A 17922-nucleotide genomic window follows, 5' to 3' on the forward strand; every position below is an offset into this window, starting at 1 on the left:
GATCCTCATTCATTCACATTTTTTTTGAAATCTCTAACTTAAATGTTTATCTTCAATCATAGGTGTTAGGGACTCATGCCCCATGTTGGTTGAGTGACATGATACTCAGGCAATGGCGTGTTGACAATCTCATAAGGGCTTATTCGGCTTCACAAGGGTATGCAAGCAATTGCTTAGGCACTTCACGAGGGCGCTTTTCATTTGTGAAGCAAACAATTGCTTAGGCATTTCATGGGGCAGTTTTCATTTGTGAAGTCTTGCGATTCACACAGTGGTGGATGACATATCAATGTAGGTGACTTGGCAATCCTAGTCATGTCTTCCAAGTCCAAAAGAGTCTTTTTTGGAGGGACCCATTACAAAATGTATGGGTAATGTGTGTGAAACTCCACAATCTCATGCCTCGCATCTTTTCAAGAGTATGCTTGTTTGCAGACGCCTGTGAAGAAGCAAACGTCTGTAGACAGGTGAAGCACTCAAAGACCTTGTTTGATGTGGACAAGTGGTGGCGTGTCCGTCCTACAACGGACATAGACTATTTTTTGTCTTTATCTAATCTAAGAATCTAATCTACCACCAAAGCCAAGTGGTTATGTATATAGTTGGGGTGGGTGTGGGACTAATACTAACCAGTGTTTTCATGCCGGACAAGATTTGGGGTGGGTGGGACTAATACTAACCAGTATTTCTATGCCGGACAAGATTTGCCATCCTGAAACGCATATGATTGAGTTATACCTGTGTATTCTACGCGTAGTGTAGAGCCATGGCTGCAACGGAGCAACAACAGGCGGAGAGTGCCATAGTTTGGGAGACGCCGGATACTCCTATCACACCTCGCGACTTCATACTTCACAACGGTAAGGGTCTTCTTGTTCCCATGCTTTATTTATTTGGCTGTTTTGTTCTTTTTTTTCTTGGGGGTGGGTGATGGTGGCGGTGGTGGTAGAGGAGCAATGCTGATGACGGTGGTGTGGGGTTGGGGTGATGCTGGTGAGGGTGTTGTTAGGGTTGGGAGAGGGGGGAGTGGGTTTTGGGAGACATCCATTAATAGGGTTTTTTTTATTGAGAGACAGCCATGCAGATGAGTTGCCACTACCTAGGCAATGGCCTCAGAGCAGATAGTTAGCCTTACAAAGCCCTAAACCTTTTCCCCTAGCCATGTGCATTGTCACCTGGAATGTATCTTGAGTAGGAGCCACACACAGCCATGGCTGCCCACAAAGAGCTCTAGGGAATCTTTGTTGGCAGTGAGAACGGCATCTTGATGATATTACTCAAAAAGCATTACATCCTTTCAGCCCTACAATAGGCAACCAACAACAGATAATTTATCACCCTCTATTATGCAAGTTACAAATCAGCTCCCATCCATCATCCTCAAGTACAAAGGATGATTTCTCACAAGAAATCTGGTAACGAAGCAGAATGCAGGCTTTCACCATAGCTTCGGTGGTGCATGCCCTAGGAGCACGTTTCTCCAACTCATCACCCTTCTTGAACCAGATTTTGACTGTTGGTCTAGTGCCAGCTGGGTTCTCAATAAAGGCAACAAAAGTGTAGCTTGCTTGCTTTACCTTCTTGTACCAAGCCAATGTCTTTTTATTGGATCCAACATTTCTCCACACAAAATCTCTTACAGATTTAACAATCTTTTGCCAATGTCCTTTTCCAAAGTCCAACACTGGGCATAAGAACATTATATAGGCATTCAAAATAGTGTTGCATATAGCCACCCTATCATGGAACGGGACTTTGAGGCCTTCCCGTTTCTTGGGTTTCAAAAAGAATCTGTCCAATGCCCAGTTTGTTAGCTGTTTGTTGGTCACCTCAACCCCAAAAGGGACCCCTTAGAAAGATGGGGTTGTGAGGTTGTGAAGAGGGGAAAATACATAGTTTTCTTTTGCTGATGTTAAGGTTAAAGAGAGTCTCCTAACACTTCGTCTCTTTATTTAGTGCTAACATGCTCGAAATTCTTTTAGAGAGCTTGACTCTAATGGCAACAATGGCTCATTCCCATAGACCCAATAACTTTGAGCGTTGGCTAACCATTCACAAGTGTGCATCTAATTTAACTATGAGAAAATCCTTATATCACAACCAACTTATTGACTCTGTCCCTTCATCAACTAGGGTTGACAATGGTCACCTAAACTACCATCTACATAGCCTGAGCAATCATGCCACATGCATCTGAGGTGCGATACATGTGGCAATGGTCTCTGATGGATTTGATGTTGTGTGTCGTGCTCAATGAACATTGATCGCAACCATTCAAGGCTTTGATGATCTATCTTGATCACAAAGTTTGCACCCTACAAAAAGGGCTTCCAAGTCTAAAGCATGAATTTGTGTCAACATCTCCTTGTCGTATGTGGTGCTATCATTAATTTTGGGTCTCTTCAACTTGTACTCTCAAACACCAGTAGTGTGATTGAGAGCATTGCAGGTGACCTCAAAAGGGTGATCCCACTGCACCAAGGTGAAGATTGGTTTTGAGCTGTTGATTCCTGGCTATACTGGAATTCAAAATGTAATGGATTTGCAATGGAAACGTGTTCAACTTGTCTTTCACATGTGTGGGCTAGTTTACAAAACTAGCAAGGTTCTCGAGCATCTTGGTGATAGAGTGTGCATAGAGCGGAAGAAAAGGGAGCACTAGAATGTGCTGAATGGAGAGAGAGAGAGAGAGAGAGAGAGAGAGAGAGAGAGAGAGAGAGAGATTTTATTAACGTCTTCCAAAAGACCGAACTCGGCCTATGAGACAAATCAGTGTACCTGTGTGGGGTATCCTCTGTCATCCCAACAAAATGAAAAAGTACTGAACTAAAAAGCTGAATCTGGGTGTGCAATAAGTACAATGAGTGGGGGAGGGGATGGAGCTCTACTACTAGGAGAATGCAAAGCTATATGCATGGAGTATACAATCATGATATGCAACCTAGCTAGCTCCATCTTGTACCATATTGGGGGTATAAAATGGTATACATCAATGAAGGGGGTGTCCACAGCTCCCTGAAGAACATGCTTAGGTCTGCTCTGAAGCGAGCCAGTCTCTCCGCACCCTCTCTGTGAAACTGAGCTTTGATCTCTGTCATCTCTCTCTGGTATAGGCGTGGTGTCCGAAAGCTAGGTGTCCTCTATCTCCTGCGGGCTCTGAGTGTCTGTGCTCTCTGGAGAGTAATTCCCTGCTGTGAAGGAGCTGGGAGTGGGATGGATCTTTGAAAAAATGTAGTAATTTGTGGCTGTCGTCCCCCCTCTGGAGCTGTCTGAGCTTGTAATGATGTCTCTCTGTGACGTTGTATGTCTAGAATGAATCTCCCCAGTATGCGCTGGTCTGCTGCCTCAAAGATCTGGCGTAGGGAATGTGGCTCTCTGAATAAAATGGGATATCTCTCTCTGATGGCTGTATATGCTCTGCATCTGCATACACAATGTTCCTCACTCTCCACCTCCTCTCTACACAATCTGCATACCCTCTCCTCTCGGGGGATCCATGTTGCTCTGCCAATCTCGATCTCCAATCGATGTGATGAAACTCTAAGCTGACCAATAGCCACTCGGGGGCCGTGTGGTAAAAAGCCCTCCATGTATCTAGGCCTCCCTATAAATCCATCATCAGTGATACTCATGAAGTGATCTCTGCAGTATAGCATCTTCGGTGGAAGAGGCTGTGTAGGCGATATCCATGTCTCTCGTGTATAGAGTTGCCATAGGTCCTGTCTCAATACTCTGTTCCTCTCACTATGAGAGAGACGGATATGTGGTGCATCCTTGTCATACTGGAATGGTGGTAAATGATCCATGTCTAGGCCCTGCTGTGAGAACCAATGTGTGACCTGTGCATACCATGATCCTCTGTCTCCTACCTCAGCTAGCTCTCTAGGTGCCTCAAAAGCTCTGTATGACAATCTGTCCTATGGCATCTCTTTGAATCTGTCTAGCAGGCATATAGTCTGGAATATGGCCTCTACCATCATAGGAGGCGCAGCAAACTCTGCGCGGATAATGTCATGAGGTACTGACGGTTTGTTGCGTATCATGTGTGCCATCATGAGGGCCTGTGGTCTCTCTATCTGTGTCCACCAATGGGTAGCAAGGCTTGGCGCCCATACCGCTGCTCCATACATCAGTGTTGGTGTGACTAATGTGTCAAATAGCCACCCCTTCGTCCGGGGCTCCCGAAACACAACTCAACTAATGAACATATGAATGGGAGAGGCTAGCCCACCTATTTATATAGGTAAGGAGCTGGCCGACTGGTCATGAAGACCCGACTTGGGAAAAATGCTAGGAAAAAGGGGGAAAAATAAGGGTGGCATGCCCACAATCAAGGGCCATAAAAGGAAACAAGTATGGGCTAAAATATGGGCAGCATACAAGGATGAAATGCTAGCACCCCCTTTTAGCACCGGATGCTGTGAACAAACTCCAAGAAGCCAAAGATGAGGACCCAAGGAAGCGTGAGACACCAGCTTGGTGAACAAGTCTGCTGCATTCTCTGCTAAATGACAGTACTCCAAACGCAAATCTCCCGCAAGAACCTGTTCACGAACATAGCGATACTGGATCTCAATGTGTTTCGTATGAGCATGAAACACAGGGTTCTTGGCAATGGTGATGCAACTCTGATTGTCACACCAAAGAAGAGAATCTGGTAGGAGGAAAGCCATGTTCTCCAAATAATCTCTGCAACCAAATCGCCTCACATGTAGCATAGCAAGCTACTTGATACTTTGCCTCTGTAGAGGAAAGTGCCATAGTAGGTTGTGTCACAAATGGGCTCATGGTTATCCAGAATTTAAAGCTTAAATCACAAAATTACCATCCTCTGATCATTGCCAGGGCCACATACACAGCCATACATCTCTGTCTTAAAAAGTGCATGGCAATTGATTATACAATTTGGAAATGCTGAAAAGAAATGACAGCACTAGGGACCAGAAGATGGGCTGGTCCAACCCCCCCCCCCCCCCCCCCCCTCGAAGGATTTGTATTGCCTTAAGGGAGTAGGAGTTTCACAAGTACATGAAATGGGTGGCTTGGCCCAACCATACACCGTCTCTTCCAAAATAACTGTGGATGAAAACAATTCACAAATGCTATACTTGCCCACAAGTAGCCCAACTACTAGCTAGCAATATGGTGCCCAACACCCTTCTCCAAGATTGCCCAATAATCCCGAAGAGAATGGAAGCGTAGCTTCTTGTAAATGTAGCCTAGCTACATTAAGATCAACCACCTAGTGGCTGAAAAATCAGCCTTAGGAAAGTGCCCAACACTTCCCAAGGGTTCTCCCACGTAGAATTTGCAGCAACCGGAACCAAAATGATTCTTCCATAGCTTTAGTCTTCGAGTCTTCTTCTTCTTTTGCAAGCTTGAATGGAGAACTTCAATTCTGAAAATCAGAATTCAGCCAGCTTCTTAGTGTTTTTGGAGAGTTGGATCTGAAACGGCAGTCAGGTCGCATCTTCATTGGTGACAGCTCCACCATTCCGATACACAGTGAGGGCCGGTTGGAGATTATTCCCGACGGCAAGGGGGGTAAGCATTCCTCTCGTGGTCTTTACGTCCTTGCTCTTGGTTTTCATCTTCTGTTAGTGCATGAAGTATGCAAGACTGGCTTTCGGGTGGAATTTGAGGAGCATTCAGTTGCTCTACAGGGCCGTGAGACTGGCCAGGTTGTTTGGGAAGGCGGTGTGGAGAATGGTATCTACAAGCTCTCCGCACTCTCCTCATTGATAGGTTCTCAGGTCGGAGATCTGTGGCACTTTCGGTTTGGCTACTTAAATGTGGATGTACTGCGGCGAGCTTTCCAGGACCAGATGGTGGTTGGCTTGCGAGATGTTGGCAGCAGGCAAAGACGTTGCAGTTCTTGTATACGTGGTAAGCAGCACAGGAATCCTTTCCGAAGCAGGCTTCCAGGCGGGCTTCAAAACCATTTGAGTTGATTCACACTGACTTGTGTGGACCTCAACAGACACCATCATTGGGAGGTTCTCTATATTTCATGCTGCTTGTTGATGTCTGTTCTAGATTCACATGGGTTTACTTTCTTTCACAGAAGGACCAAGCTTTTTCACGGTTCAAGGATTGGCATGTGATGGTGGAGAAAGAGTCTGGATTGCAGGTAAAGACTCTCAGGGCTGACAAAGTAGGTGAATTCTCTTCGAATGCTTTCGTCAGATTTTGTGCAGATCATGGCATCAAGCGGGAACTGGCAAATACAGGATCGCCTTCCGAGAATGGAGTTGTCGAATGCAAAAACAGGACTGTGGTGGAGATGGCGAAGACGATGCTGGAGCATCGTGATCTTCTCATCCACTTTAGGAGAGGTTGTGGCGATGGCTGTCCATACCCTCAACCGGTCTCCAACGACTTCAGTACTTCACATGACTCCTTTTGAGGCATACTTTGGCAGGAAACCTGATGTCTCCCACTTCCGTGTGTTTGGTGTTGGGGTAAAGGCGTTATGCCCACCCTTATAGTGTGTACAAGCCCATAAGTTATAGTACATAGTACACTTAGTACTTTTAATGTACTAAGTGCACTATGTGTACTAGTGCAATATACATGTGTGATAGGGGAGTCACACACTCATGCTTTTCATGAGTTGACTTATCCCCACAACTCTCTCTCTCTCTCCCTTGCTTCTCTGTGTATGTCTCCCATGAATGAACTCTAACCCTAATTCTGTTTTCTTCCCATCAACTGGTATCAGAGCCTTCAGTTCCTTCGAGGAGAAAGAAGTAGGATTCTCTTCAGGTGTTGCTGAGGACAAGCAAGCTGCAGCTACTCACTAGCGCAGTTCAGAGGAGGCATCCCGGCAGTAGTGCAGCAGCAGGAGCCCGTCGACTTCAGGCGTGTAGGCTGGCTCTAGGCGAGCGAAGAAGCCAAGGAAACAAAGAATGGTACACACAAGGCGTGTGAGGCGTGTCAGATACGTAAGCCAAGGCGTACAGCCGAATAGAGGCAAGGCGACGTCAAACGTGTAGAAGGCGCACGGCGAAGCAAAGCGCGAAGGCAGCAACGTGTTGGGCAAGCAGGCGTGTGCTGTCTGTGTGAGCGTTGAACGCTGGGCGTCCATACTCAGGCGAACACACGAGGCGTGGGTCGCAGTGAGTGTTATCGCTGGACGAGCACTACCCGCCACCACCAGGCGGAGGCCATTTTGCAAAGCGACGACGAGCTGTCTTACTACGACGATGAGGATACTGCCATCGCCATCACCAACGCCATATGTGCGGTCCTTCGTGCTGCTGAATTAGTACTACCCGCTCGCCCGCTCTAAAAGCGTAGCTGCTCGTGCTGTTTCTTGCAGAAGGCGTACGAAGCCTGTCATCTTGTCTCAATGCATTGCTGCCCGTCGCCTGTCATTTTGTCTCCACGCCTTCTGCAGCACGCCTGAGGAGAGCTACGCACTTACGCTTCTGTGTATAGAAGCTCCAACCAGCTGCAGTTCATCTGCACACATTTTCAGTAGCATCAGCATCAAGCATCAGCACCAAATTCGCCTGCAAATCAGAGAAAAATCAGAAAATTACAAGGTATTTTCCTCAATTTTTTTTTGGGATTTGCAATTGAGCAAGTACAATCAACAATTGAGCAGGTACAGGTGCCCAATTGCTCAATTTTTGAGCAAAATTGGCAAAATTGGGTGACATTGGTCACAATCAGGATCAATTTGCAGGAAATTGGTCAAATCAGGATCAATTTGCAGAAAATTGGATGTCGAAATTTGGGGCTTTTGATGTAATTGTGCAATTAAGAACTCATACATGCTGTATGATGTGAAAAATCGCACATTTGGGCAAAATTGCAGCAAATTGCAGTGCAAATCAAGGGGCTTTTGTGCCGATTTGGTTGATTTGCATGCAGGCAATCGCATTTGATGCTGTGGATAATGTGTTGATGCCTTACAAGCACTCAATGTGCCTGTAAATCAAGGGGCTTTCATGTATTTGATGTATATGTGGCCAGGGGGAAGCATCGTGAACACTCTGGATGCCTTCATGTGCGTCAATGTACCATGTATGATCATAAATTGATCTTAAATCAAGGGGCTTTTCAAGTTTGTATGCTTGTTGAGCTTGGCAAAGCAGCAGGCAAGACATTTATGCCTTGAATCCTCAAAAATCAGCTTGCAGTCAAGGGGCTTTTGCCCAATTTCTGTTCGGGACTGTTTTATGCAGTGTACAGGACTGTAAAAGTCTGATTTTTACTCATTTGGACAGCCAGGAGAGCATTTATTGCTATTGTACCTGCTGGTACAGATTTGGCACAGCTTTGTGCATGTTTTGGCATGGCTGTACACTGTTTTGAGTGACCAAAAGGTTCAAATTCAGCTGCTGTACTTGCCGGTACAGGTTTGGTACATCATTGGTGAGCACTTGGTACTGCTGTACAGTACTTTGGAAGGGCAAAAGAGCACATTCAAGGTGCTGTCCAAAATCTGCAGCAACCAGATTTTGGTGTTTTCATCACATAAAGTGGGAGAAAAGTTGCATTCTTGCTTCCGCAGTGGGAGATAAACTTTGGGAGAATAACTGTGAGCACTTTGTGTGCTTTGGGTGCAGTGTTTGCACATTTTGGGTGCAGTGTTTGCACATTTTGCAGGGAGTCAGGCATTGACAGGTTGCATTTTGCTATGGCAACCACAGGTGAGAGCTCTTCATTGCTTCACATCAAGAAGCTTGAAGGCTCGCATAATTATGATATTTGGCAAACCCAGTGCTACAATGTGTTGCTCCAGAAAAAGCAGCACAAGCCTATCAAAGAAAGGGGTATAATGCCCGCTTCTCTTACTGCTGAAGAGTGGGAAGATATGGATGAGCTGGCAAGATCTACTATCATGTTGTCTGTGTCAGACTCATTACTTTTCAGCATTCGTGAAGAGAAGACAGCTTGGGGAATGTGGCAGAGATTGCAGGACTTGTATGCCCAACAAAGTGCCTCAAGCAAAGTGTATTGGTTGAAGAAACTCATAGGTCTTCAGATGAAGGAAGGGGCGTCTATGACAGCCCATCTCAATGAGTTTAATGGTATTGTCAGCCAAGTTATCAATCAAAAGCTGGCAATGGACGATGAGTTCAAAGCCACTTTTCTGTTATGCACTTTGCTAGAGAGTTGGGACACATTCAGGACAGCCACTAGCAATTCGAATGCTATGCTGTCATATGCAGATGTTGAGGGTGCTCTTCTTCAAGAAGAGATGAACAGAAAAAACAACTCTGTTGGAAAGTCCAATGCAATGAATGCACGTGGGAGATCCCAGCAAAGGGGGAAAAGCCAAGAAAGGGGAAGGAGCAAGTCTCGCTCCAAAAAGGATTTGGAATGCCATTATTGTGGCAAGAAGGGACACATTAAAAAGCAATGCTACAAATGGAAAAATGATCAAAAGGAAAAGGGAAAAGGCAAAGACAAAGAGAAAGATGAAGCCAAAGATGTAAAGCCAAAGGGCAAAAGTGGAGTCAAGATCGAAGAAATCAATGTGTCACATGCAGGTGGCAGTGAGGATGAGGTCCTATTTACTTCTTCACTTGATGCCCATTCACTTCTTACAGGTGGTCATGGTATGCACTCATGGATCATTGATTCAGGTGCCTCCTTTCATGTCACAGGTTGCAGAGACTTGTTTGTCAGGTATACTGCTGGCAATGAAGGAGTGGTTTATTTGGGTGATAACCATGCATGCAAGATTCTTGGCAGAGGTGATGTGAGGCTTGTGTTTTCAGATGGCTCACAGCTTATGCTCCATGATGTCAGGCATGTGCCTGAGATCAAGAAGAATCTGCTTTCTACTGGACAGCTTGATGATGCTGATTATGTTACCACATTTGGTAGTGGAAAGTGGAAAATTAGTAAGGGCTCACTGGTTGTTGCCAGAGGCTCTAAGGTGGACACTCTTTATTTTATGCATGCAGGTGTTTGTCACCATGCTAATGTAAATGCAACCGAGCTGCCGGAAATTTCTATGTGGCATAGCCGGTTGGGACACATGAGTATCAAAGGAATGGAGCAATTGTCTCGTTTGGGTTACCTGCCTTCTCTAAAGTTTTCAAGTTTTCAGTTTTGTGAGCATTGTATATATGGTAGGCAACTACAGTGCCCCCACAAGAAAGCTCTTGGACAGAAAGATGCTCAGTTAGAGCTTGTGCATACAGATGTATGTGAGATGCCTCAGCTTTCTTTGGGAGGGGCAAAATATTTTGTGTCTTTTATAGATGATGCCACACGCAAGGTGTGGGTTTATCCTCTTCGTTTGAAGAGTGATACATTCTCAGTGTTTGAGAAGTTTGTTGCTCTTGTTGAGAATCAAACTGGCAAAACACTGAAGGCTTTGCGTTCCGACAATGGTGGAGAGTATATGTCCAAACAGTTTCAGGACTTTTGTGATGCTAAAGGCATCAAGAGGGAGCTCTCTACTCCTTATGATCCTCCACAAAACGGGACAGCAGAGAGAATGAACAGGACCATACAGGAGAAGGTCCGTTCTATGTTGTCACATGCTGCATTACCTCATGGTTTTTGGGCTGAAGCTGTTATGACAGCCGTTCACCTTATAAACAGGTCACCTAACACGAGGCTTGGTGGGAAAGTGCCAGAAGAAGTATGGACAGGGAAGCCTCCGTCATACAAGCACTTGAGAGTGTTTGGTTGCGTTGCGTACGTGCACATACGCAGGGAAATGCGCACCAAACTTGATCCTAAGTCTCACAAATGCATATTCCTAGGATATGGTGACAGAGGTGAAATGGGGTATAGACTTTGGGATCCCATGAATAGAAAGATCATACGCAGCAATGATGTCATTTTTGATGAAACATGCATGTATAAGGAGCCTGCAAGGCAACATGAGCCTGGCAGAGTCATCTTTGATGATAATGGACATCATGGACAACAACAAAGGGCTGTAAATCAGCCATTACAGCAGGAAAACCAGCCCTTAAATGGTGCTGAAAATGGTCCAAATGGACAGCCAGAGATGGCAGAAGATATCCCTATGGATATACCACAGTTAGAGGAGATACCGGGCATGATTTTTCAGCCTTATGGCATGGAACAGGAGCCACCAATGGGTGATATGCAGGCTGGACAGCAACCTGCAAATGATGGTCATTGGGTACGGAGGTCCACTAGACCCTCCAGAGCCCCTGACAGGTTTGTTCCAGGGGTTGACTACTTGATGCTCACTGACTGTGGGGAGCCCTCATGTTATAAAGAGGCTTTACAGAGGGCAGACAAGGCTCTATGGGAGCGTGCCATGAAGTCAGAGATGGATTCTCTGCATAAAAATGGAACTTGGAAGTTGGTGCCTTTGCCTGCAGGCAAGAAGGTTTTGCCATGCAAGTGGGTATACAGGCTCAAAGTTGCATCAGATGCTAAGCCAAGATACAAAGCCAGGTTAGTGGCTAAGGGCTTCAAGCAGGAATATGGTGTGGACTTTGAGGATATCTTCTCTCCAGTGGTCAAAATGACCACACTTAGAGCTGTGTTAGCTTTGGTTGCGCATGATGATCTGGACTTGATTCAGATGGATGTGAAGACTGCTTTTCTTCACGGTGATCTTCATGAGGAGATATATATGCAGCAGCCAGAGGGTTATGCAGTAAGTGGGAAGGAAAAGCTTGTATGCAAGCTGAAAAAGAGTCTTTATGGGCTCAAACAGGCACCAAGAGAATGGTATCATAAATTTGATACATTCATGAAATCTCAGAAATTCAGGAGAAGTGACATAGATCACTGCTTGTACACCAAGAAAGCTTTGGATGGCAGTCTATTGATTCTCATTTTGTATGTTGATGATATGTTGATTGCCGGGAAATCTCGTAAAGAGATGGATGCTTTGAAGAAGAGGCTGCACGAAACCTTTGATATGAAGGATTTGGGTGATGCAAATCACATCTTGGGTATGCGGATACTTCGGGACAGAAATCAGCATGTGTTGTATTTGTCTCAGAAGGAATACATTGGCAAAGTCTTGCAGAAGTTCAATATGGACGGGGGGAAGAAAGCTAGTACTCCTTTGCCTCCATATGTGAAACTCAGTGCTATGGACAGCCCACAGTCGGATAGTGACAGGGCTGATATGGCCAAGATTCCGTATGCTTCAGCTTGTGGCAGTCTCATGTATGCCATGGTTGCTACTAGGCCTGACATTGCATTTGCAGTGGGAGTGGTTTCTAGATACATGGCCAACCCTGGCAAGAAGCATTGGGAAGCAGTGAAAGGTGTCATGAGATACCTGAAGGGCACACAGGATTTGTGCATTTGCTTTGGCAAACAGGATGCATTAGTGCATGGTTACACGGATTCGGATTATGCCGGTCATCCAGATAACCGGAAGTCTACTACCGGTTATGTGTTTACATTCACAGGAGGTGCTGTGTCATGGATATCCAGGATGCAGAAGTGCACAGCCTTATCTACTACAGAGGCCGAGTATATTGCAGCCACAGAGGCTTGCAAGGAGGCATTATGGCTATCTCGGTTAGTGGTTGATTTGGGTTATACAGGGGATATTCCATTGTTGCATTGTGACAGTCAGAGTGCCATCCAGTTGGCAAAGAACCCTGTCTTTCATGCAAAGACTAAGCATGTGGATGTGAAGTATCACTTCATCAGAGAGGTGATAGAGAACAAGCAAATTCAGCTTGTTAAGATTCATACGGATGACAACCCGGCTGATCTGTTGACGAAGAGTTTGCCTCCGGAGCGGTTTGCTCATTGCAGACACTTGATGGGCATTGGATGAGGCCAGTTTCAGCCTTGATATGGCCTTGTATATTATCATGTACATGCTGATTTTTCTTTTCCTTTACTTAAGGGCAATTTGCCTTTAAGTGGGAGGTTGTTGGGGTAAAGGCGTTATGCCCACCCTTATAGTGTGTACAAGCCCATAAGTTATAGTACATAGTACACTTAGTACTTTTAATGTACTAAGTGCACTATGTGTACTAGTGCAATATACATGTGTGATAGGGGAGTCACACACTCATGCTTTTCATGAGTTGACTTATCCCCACAACTCTCTCTCTCTCTCCCTTGCTTCTCTGTGTATGTCTCCCATGAATGAACTCTAACCCTAATTCTGTTTTCTTCCCATCATTTGGGAGCGATGCGTATGTACATATTCCGAAGAAGCAGAGGGGGAACCTTGACTCCAAGTCCCGTAAGCTTATTTTTGTGGGGTATAATTCTCTTTCCAAGGGATACAGATTGTATGATCCAGAGAGGAATGAGATTATTGTCAGCCGGGATGTGGTTTTTTATGAGTATGTTCCAATATCCATTGTCGAGGAGCCGCCACTTCTTGGAGACCTAGAGGAGTCTGATGATGATTCCTAGTCCATTGTTCCAACTGGACAACCACTGTCAGTACAAGAGGTTGAGCCCGCAGCTGGAGTAGAGCCCCTGCAGCAGCAGGAGGCTCTGTGGTCTGTTCGAGTACCCAGGTGGTTGATAGATACCCTTCGGGAGTCAGGTGTCACGGAGCTTTCCTCGGAATGGACCACAGAGGACGGCCCTCGAAGATCGCAGAGAGTCCGAGATAAAAGTCATTCAGCATAGCTTCTTCGAGTAAACTATGCTTTGATGTCTCGTATCATGCGGGACAAGGAGCCCACTTCCGTTAAGGAAGCCCTTTCACAGGATACTTGGAGGAAAGCTATGCAGGTGGAACCTGATGCCATCGAGAAGAACAACACATGGGAGTTGGTACCGAGGCCGTCGAAACGATCAGTCATTGGTGTCAAATGGGTCTTTAAGACCAAATATGCGTCAGATGGGTCGGTGGACAAACACAAAGCCAGGCTTGTGGCTAAGGGTTATGCTTAGCGGCCAGGCATGGACTACGAGGATACCTTTGCACCGACAGCAAGGATGACCACGATTCAGACCGTTCTTGCCCTTGCTTCTTCTGAGAGGTGGCATGTGTATGAAATGGATGTAAAATCTGCGTTCCTTAATGGTGATCTGCAGGAGAAGGTGTATGTTGAGCAGCCTCCAGGCTTTGTTGTTCCAGGATCAGAAGGAATGGGTTACAGGTTACGTAAGGCCTTGTATGGTCTTAAACAGGATCCCAGGGCTTGGAATCAGAAGATTGATTCCTTCTTTGTTCATACTGGGTTTCAGAGATCGGTTGCAGATCCCGACCTATATCTCTTTCGGGAATGCGGCATGGTTACGATTATCATCCTTTATGTGGATGATCTCATTCTCACCGGTGGTCATGTGGAGCACATTGGCGTGACGAAGGCTGCCTTGTCAAAGGAGTTTGAGATGACCGATCTAGGCTTACTCCACTTCTTTTTGGGATTGGAGATCTGGCAGACCCAGAGGGGGTTTTTTCGTCTCTCAGTAGCGGTATGTTCATGAGTTGCTTGAGGTCTTTGGGATGGAGAACTGAAAGCCTATTAGTTCGCCGATGAACCCAAATACAAAGCTAACTGTTAGTGATCCTTGTGAGCCAGTTGATGCCTCGCAGTTGTTTGCCATGGTCTAGATGCAATGGATGAATGATGTGCAATGTGCAGAATGCTCTCTGATGCAAACCCTAAGGTTCCTACTAACTGTATTATGCATGAATGCATCTCTTTAAGTGGGTTAAGGGGCTTAGACAGACTGACTGACTTGCTATGGCTGAGAATGACCTACGTAGCTCGTGCTTGACTTATCCTGGACTGAGGATTACAATGGGGTCACGACGTATGACAAATATCATCCTGAAAGGAACTAATATTGTTTTAATGTTGTATTGATAATGATGAGCTAGTTTGTCACCATGCACTACAGTGCAGAGTGCATGTGACACGGCTTCGTGGGTACCTCGATCTCGGAATTTCGTATAGAATTGACATATCTGTCGATCGGAGCCATGCTTCCAACGATGAAGAAGGATCTGCTCAGGCTCGATGATTTCTGCTTCGTGTACCACATCTGGCTGTTGTTCATGTGAAACATCAAACACTTCTTGTCAAACATATGGTTTTAGCCAAGAAACATGGAAAACATCATGCATCGTCCAACTGTTAGGCAATTTCAGCTTCATGGAGACATCACTTAACTTTTTAACTATTGGGAAAGGTCCAAAACTGCGGAATGAAAGCTTGGGACAATGTTTGCCCACTTGTTTCAATCTTTGTTTCATGATGCGCAAGTAGACCCTATCCCCTTTCTTGAAGTGGATATCTCGTCTAAACTTACTTGCTTGTCTATGAACTGAATAATGGCCAGGCTCAAAACTGAGGACCAAACTGGGTTGAGTACCAAACTCTGCGGAGTCGACATACTGATCTTCTATGCTTTTTAAGTCTTTCCAGAGATGTTGAGAATGGTAGACTCCGGAATGGTCTGGATGCTGGTCTTTCTACTAAGAACATCTGCTACTGGATTATGTTGACTAGGGATGTACTTAATCATTCCTCCAACCTGGTGGAAGAGCTGACCTTGTCTAGTGTGCTGATCACTCCATTGGGCACTTGGCATTGTCGGGAGCCACTTAAGTGCTTGGTGGTTTGTGATGACTGTGAAAATGCGTCCATAAGGAACAAGTTTCAAATGTTTGAGAATTGACTGCTGTTCTGGCTTGCCCTATAAAGTCTTGGAAAGACGAGGGAAACTTGCTAGGAGGTTTTGCCCTAGGGACCAAAGTGATATGATGATCCACAGGACGAGAAGGTGGGATATTGGGTGGGAGATCATCCTCAAAAATGTCTGAATGAGAAAGGAGATCTGCCAACTGAGGGACAGCGGTTATCGATGAGATAGAAGCTGTCTGAGCATAAATCAATGCTCCTTCCACTCCCTTGCGGATAGCTCATTGGGCCTGGAGATGAGAAATCATAGGAATGCCAAGACTGCTCCTATCTCCCCGAATCATGACAGGCTTAGGCAAACCTTTAGAGATAATAAAGGTGTCCTGCCCGCAATTGGGAATAGGCTCATATTGACGAAACCACTGGATTTCTAAGATCATGTCACACCCCAAAAGAGGAGAGAATGGAATCTCGCTGGAATGAGGCCTTTTGAACCTGAAAAGAAAACTGCTTTGCCTATTGAGATATGTGGGTGCGGAGACCAGGTGTAAACCCGTCTACCTCCAAAGATAGGGCACTAAGGTACAACTCATGTTGGTAGCCAGCTGGGGAGAGATGGCGTCCTCATAACTACCCATGTCAAAAAGGATTATGAGCTGGCAGCCCTTGGCAGAGCCATAAGCTCGGATCAGGCTTTTCTGTGTGGTTGTCGCCTCACCCTCCTGCTTAGCATCAAGTACCACGGATGGCATGCGATGCATGGAAGGTAAGATCTAAACCGCATTGGTGGTAGCAGGCGGGTCTGGAGGAGCGGGGGATACTGTGGCAACTGTGGCAGAAGGCTCTTTGGAGGCTTGGTCCGCTTGCCTTTTTGGACAATCCTTCTTACCATGCCCAATGGTATGACAAAAAAAACAATCCTTCTTACCATGCCCAATGGAGGCTTGGTCCGCTTGCCTTTTTGGACAATCCTTCTTACCATGCCCAATGGTATGACAATCCTTCTTACCATGCCCAATGGTATGACAAAAAAAACATCGGTTTTCTGACTGATATTGTCTTTGCTCCTCTGGTGATGCCTGCTTTAGCCTTTTCCTCAGGGGTTTTCTTAGGCTTGGATTTCTTACCCCCTGAACTAGAGCTAGGATTTGTTGTCTGTCTTAGTGTCTTTAGAAGACGAATTACCCTTCCCCGGTTGGGGTTTGGGAAAGTGACAATGTCAACACTGTAGAAACAATCTCCAGTAGACATCACATAAGAGAAAGTGTCTAGCATAGACAAGCATAAGAGTCAACAAGCATAAGTGACCATGAGGCATCACCAACTGCATGTGGGTAAGTAAAATCCCCGCCTGAAATGCATCTGCCAGACAACGCATACCAAGGAGTATAGACTAAAGAGCATAGTCATCAAAAGCAACGGCATCAGAAGACATCTCTGCAGGCGATGAAGATGTAAGGGTCAAAGCTGACACGTGTGTAGCCGAATTGGCCTGATCTGCACTTGTGGAAGAAGATGCTAGCTTCTTCTTTTTTTCACTCTCAATACGCTTCCTGCATTCCTCTGTGGTGTGCCCTGTTTTCCTGCAATAGTTACAACGCTTTTTCTTTTCAAGCTTGTCCTCTGTCTTGGGAGGATTCGATGGGCTAGGTTTAGGCCCAGATCTATTCCCATGAAAGAGAGTAGCCATTGCTGACTCAGCAGACATCATGTTGTTCGTGTTGGAACGAGATTGCTCTTCACTGAGCGAGAGAGTCACAAGGTTGTCAAAAGTGACCGCATTAGGTGCATTGCCAACCAACAACCGCAAAGTGGTGCCAAATGTCTGATAAGAGTCAGGCAAATTACGCAAAACTATCTGAACAAGATAGCCATTTGTCAAGACCTCATCAATGTTAATGAGCTGCTCTCGTAGATCTTTCACATGCATAGTTGTTACGAGGCGCGCCTCTAATAGTTCGAGGCGTACGATTGCCTGATGGAGACGTCCACTTTTTTTTTTGTCTTTAGATGGGGGCATTAAGGGCCCAAGGCAGCCCCTCTCACACACACTCTCTCTCCCTCATTCTCTCCCTCCCTTCCTTAAGCCTTTCTGAAGACCCAAAGTTCAAAGTTCAAACTTCAAACACACTAGGATGATGATGTTTCTTATACCCACTTTGGAGCTATCTCTAAACTCTACGGGTTCATTTCATTTTACTTTGTACCCTTGAATCTTGATGATGTATCCAGATGATGAGGATAGACTATTTTGGTCTCATAGGTCATTTTGGCCTTTTGCAGATGTTTAATACAGCTTTCTTTCTTTCACACACACACTCTGTCTCCCTCTCTCATACACACCCTCTCTCTCCCTCCCTCAAGGCTCATACATACACACTCTAGT

General features: G+C 45.6%; 1 protein-coding gene across 3 annotated transcripts in view; it reads left to right on the forward strand.

Annotated features, from left to right (window-relative positions):
* The first annotated feature begins 683 nt into the window (after window positions 1-683).
* Window positions 684-17922, forward strand: part of LOC147607903 (Pseudouridine synthase family protein) — a 108682-nt gene continuing 91443 nt past the window's right edge. For 2 of the 3 annotated variants that reach the window (XM_086789951.1, XM_086789952.1), the window contains exon 1: window positions 720-860. Coding sequence is in view for 1 of the 3 variants with exons in the window: in XM_086789950.1 (XP_086646076.1) it covers window positions 767-860 (94 nt within the window). In the remaining 2 variants the exon portion in view is untranslated. Of the gene's footprint in view, window positions 861-17922 lie in introns of all 3 variants that reach the window. The other variant, XM_086789950.1, reaches the window with a different exon arrangement.

Source organism: Cibotium barometz, chromosome 54, assembly GCF_041138505.1.
Source record: "Cibotium barometz isolate CiBa-2024 chromosome 54, ASM4113850v1, whole genome shotgun sequence".
NCBI classification, from domain to species: Eukaryota; Viridiplantae; Streptophyta; class Polypodiopsida; order Cyatheales; family Cibotiaceae; genus Cibotium; species Cibotium barometz.